Genomic DNA, 3,769 nt, shown 5'->3' on the forward strand with positions numbered 1-3,769 from the left:
TTCTACAAGGTTGTGGGGACCAGTGTGGGTAACTATTGAGCTCATGGGCATAAAGGACAGACAACATCACATTATTATTCCCCCATGGCTGAAAGGATGATCATGTTTGGTAGGACAGGGATTCAAATTCATGACCTGCAGATTAAGACTCAAGATCCCTGGCCATGCCACACCAACACCAAGACACATGCTTGTTACTCCAACAGTTTTGTACAACAATAACCAGTTCTTAATACTATAGATATAAATTATACTACAAGCTGTCCTATGGTAAGAGCAAAGAGCATAAAACTCGCATGTGATGCTCAAGCATACCATAAGGGTCCAAGTTAGTGTAGTCATGAAATTTGCGATTATTCTCGTAATACTTTAATATATTTTGTCACAATACTTCATTATAGTTTACTATTCATGTAATAATATCTTTGCTATGAACTGCTGTTCTCCTATTCCAACTGTATTTCATATTTGTCTGTTTTTAACTAACTTCAAACCAGAGGATGAAATTCTGTTGGTACTCAGTACCAGTTCTTTTTATTTTCTTCCATATGGACTACCTTTATCAAGTTCCAATATGTTTTGTATTTCTTTATAATTAAATTTGATGAAGAGGTACCATTACCTTGCAGAAAAGTTAATACTGTATACACTGTCAAATATCTGTTCTTCTATAAAATGAATTTAATCACTGCTTATAACTATTACATATTAATCAAGAATATAAGCATTTTCCATTGAAATAAAAAACCACTGCATTCTTGCAGTCTTTTCATGTACTATTTCAATTAAATAGCTTAAAGGCATTTTTTGTTGTTGTTTTGTAAATTGATATACTGGTAATTTAAAGCTTAATGGCACCCTATGTAATAACATGGGTTAAATGGCCAAGTCAGAGATACCTCAAAGTTTCAGGTACAGACATCTTCAATTTAAAACTTCTAGCCAAAGAGAGGACAATCAAGTCAGAAGTAGCAACTGCATCCTACATTTGGTTTGTTTTGAATTTTGTGCAAAACTACTCAAGGGCTATATGTGCTAGCTGTCCCTAATTTAGCATCAATAGACTAGAGGGAGAGCAGATAGTCAACACACCACCCCACCAACTCTTTTACCAGCAAATGGAGGGATTAATCATAACATTATAATACCACCACAGCTGAAAGAGCAAGCGTGTTCAGTGAAAGGGATTGGAACCCCTAAACATTGCGAGTCAAGCGCCCTAACTGCCAGACCTGTCTCCTACATACTCTGTGATATCATTAAAATATAAAAGCAGATTATTTTATAATTTATTTAGTTTTTATTAATGAAGTTTTCAGCAAGTTTCACACAATTTCTTAAAATAACAACCATAAGCATTATTCCACATGATTATATCAGGAAAAAAAACAAAAAACATTTACAACTTTCATGTAAACAATACGGATTGGAGTAAAATAGCACCGTGATATTGATGAAAGATGCAACGATTAATAATAGTCATAATAAACGAAAGATCTCTTGTAAAGCTCGTTTCTAGTCCCAATCTTAGAAATATTTTGTTCATGTTTACATAAGAAAACAACAAAGCTATTCTGGCCACAAATTTAGAAATGGTAAAAACGAAAATATGTTTCCAATCCAAAAATTAATCGCATTGCAAATATGAGATATTTCTGGCATCCTTGTATCACTGATCCAAATCTTGCAAGAGTTGGACACACTTTTTGTGCCGAACACCAGTAGCAATGTCTTCAGCTGCAAACATATAAGAATATATAAATGGACAACTATACAAAGAGATTAGCATATTAATATCTCTCTCCTAATACACTATCTATATTTACAATGTCTGTAAGTTCAAGTACAAATTTATATTTAAATTAGATATTTTGAAGAAGAAAAAAAAAAGATCTGGCAAAACAAATATCAAATAATATATAGCAGTAGTTAATATTAAAGTAACATTAATAAAAGATACATATAAATTTAAAGTTATTTAAGCTAACTAGAAGTGACTAAGAAGTTTATTAAAGCTGAGAAGGTAACTATACAAGAAACAAACTTTCAGTTAAAGGTGCCAATGTTTATTTATAAAATGTATATAATTATGTAAGAAACTTATGGCTCTTTCAATGTCATTAAAGTAGAAACTTTTAAAAACTGGATAAGCAATTTAAAATTATTACCAGTATCTCTAATGCATGGGTAACAGTAAGCTTTAAAACAACTATCAAAATTAACATTTTCTGAACAATACAGGTTTAGCTGAAAGTTTCCTTTCAATGATTAGTGAATACTAACATATGTAACCACTTTCAACTGATAAATACTGGGTCAGGTACAAAAAATTGCATTTCCCATGACTCATCCTCCCATATATTTAAGCCTTGTATACCTTACAATTCCTGGCATGTTATGTTAACAAAACTTTTTACTTCACAAAAAATTCTAAGGAAATTAAGAAGAATTCTTTAGATCAAACAAACCCTAACTTATTTCTTGTATTTAAATGTTGATTCATATAGCATAGAACATGGATGTTTTGTAATGTGAAAGACATCTGTACTGTATAAAAAATCCTATATCATAATCAACATTTTCCAGCTATATTAGATCCTACCAGTCCAGTGAAGTTCAGGATAGAAAATGTTATCCAAAATGTTTCTAAATATTTTTGGTCAAATTTCATTTCAGAAAGTATATGCTGCTTCTAATAAGATAAACAAATCTCCATAATGAATCGAACCAGTTTCAAATGAGGTAACTCAGTTCAAAGGAACATGATATAAAAAAGCAAGTTATTGGAATTCAGAAAGTATATGCTGCTTCTAATAAGATAAACAAATCTCCATAATGAATTGAACCAGTTTCAAATGAGGTAACTCAGTTCAAAGGAACATGATATAAAAAAGCAAGTTATTGGAATTCAGAAAGTATAGGCTGCTTCTAATAAGATAAACAAATCTCCATAATGAATCGAACCAGTTTCAAATGAGGTAACTCAGTTCAAAGGAACATGATATAAAAAAGCAAGTTATTGGAATTATTGAAAATTCCAAGTTCACCATCTTAAACTGCTATATTCTACACTCTATTAGCTGCAAACTACCATGAAATTTATACCTGTTCAAAATTTTTAATATTTAAAAATCAAATCACAAATTATATACTGCACCTCTTCTTCCTTTATTGTCCAAAGCTCTAATATTAGCACCAAGTTGAACAAGTTTATAAATAACTTCAGACTGTCCCTCCTGTGGAAAAAATAAAAAACACTATGATTACTTTACATTCTGCATAAACTGATAAAGTTGAAGGCATGGTACATCTGAAAACACATATTTATAAAATATCATAAGGACATGTTTTGGTCAATAAAGAATATCAATTAACCCAACAGATACAGAACATGGGTGAAAGTCCATGTCATCTCGTTTGTTGAACTACTATTTCATGAATTCATGTCAATAACTTTGGTATCAAACTGTAGATTATAATTCAAGTTCCAGTACTATATATTACTCAATTTCTTAATTTAAAAGCAAATATTAAAAAACACAGATAAACATCGATTTTTGTGTGTCATGTGGTATGTTGAATGCAGCATTGGTTCAAATTAGATGTTTGTGAAATCAAAAATACTTATAGTTTCGAATGAATTAGAAACTCAAATTACCGATATTGACAAGCTAGAATATAAAATAAGAGCCTCTTTTTTTTCTATTTGCTAACATATTGCTCATGTAATAAATCAAACACAGTGGCACCCCACCCACCTCTTTCCTTC

The 3,769-nt window shown here is 30.9% G+C and overlaps 1 protein-coding gene across 5 annotated transcripts in view; it reads right to left on the bottom strand.

Annotated features, from left to right (window-relative positions):
* Positions 1 to 1,107: 1,107 nt before the first annotated feature.
* The window catches only part of LOC106478753 (ankyrin repeat domain-containing protein 16-like), a 19,239-nt gene continuing 16,577 nt past the window's right edge, over positions 1,108 to 3,769 (bottom strand). For all 5 annotated transcript variants that reach the window (XM_022382521.1, XM_022382529.1, XM_022382505.1 and 2 more), the window contains 2 exons: positions 3,158 to 3,236; positions 1,108 to 1,737 (listed from right to left, as the gene is read on the bottom strand). In XM_022382521.1, coding sequence (XP_022238229.1) covers positions 1,670 to 1,737; positions 3,158 to 3,236 — 147 coding nt within the window. In that variant the 3' untranslated portion in view covers positions 1,108 to 1,669. The remainder of the gene's footprint in view (positions 1,738 to 3,157; positions 3,237 to 3,769) is intronic.

The sequence above is a fragment of the Limulus polyphemus genome, unplaced genomic scaffold (genome assembly GCF_000517525.1).
Source record: "Limulus polyphemus unplaced genomic scaffold, Limulus_polyphemus-2.1.2 Scaffold12, whole genome shotgun sequence".
Lineage (NCBI taxonomy): Eukaryota > Metazoa > Arthropoda > Merostomata > Xiphosura > Limulidae > Limulus > Limulus polyphemus.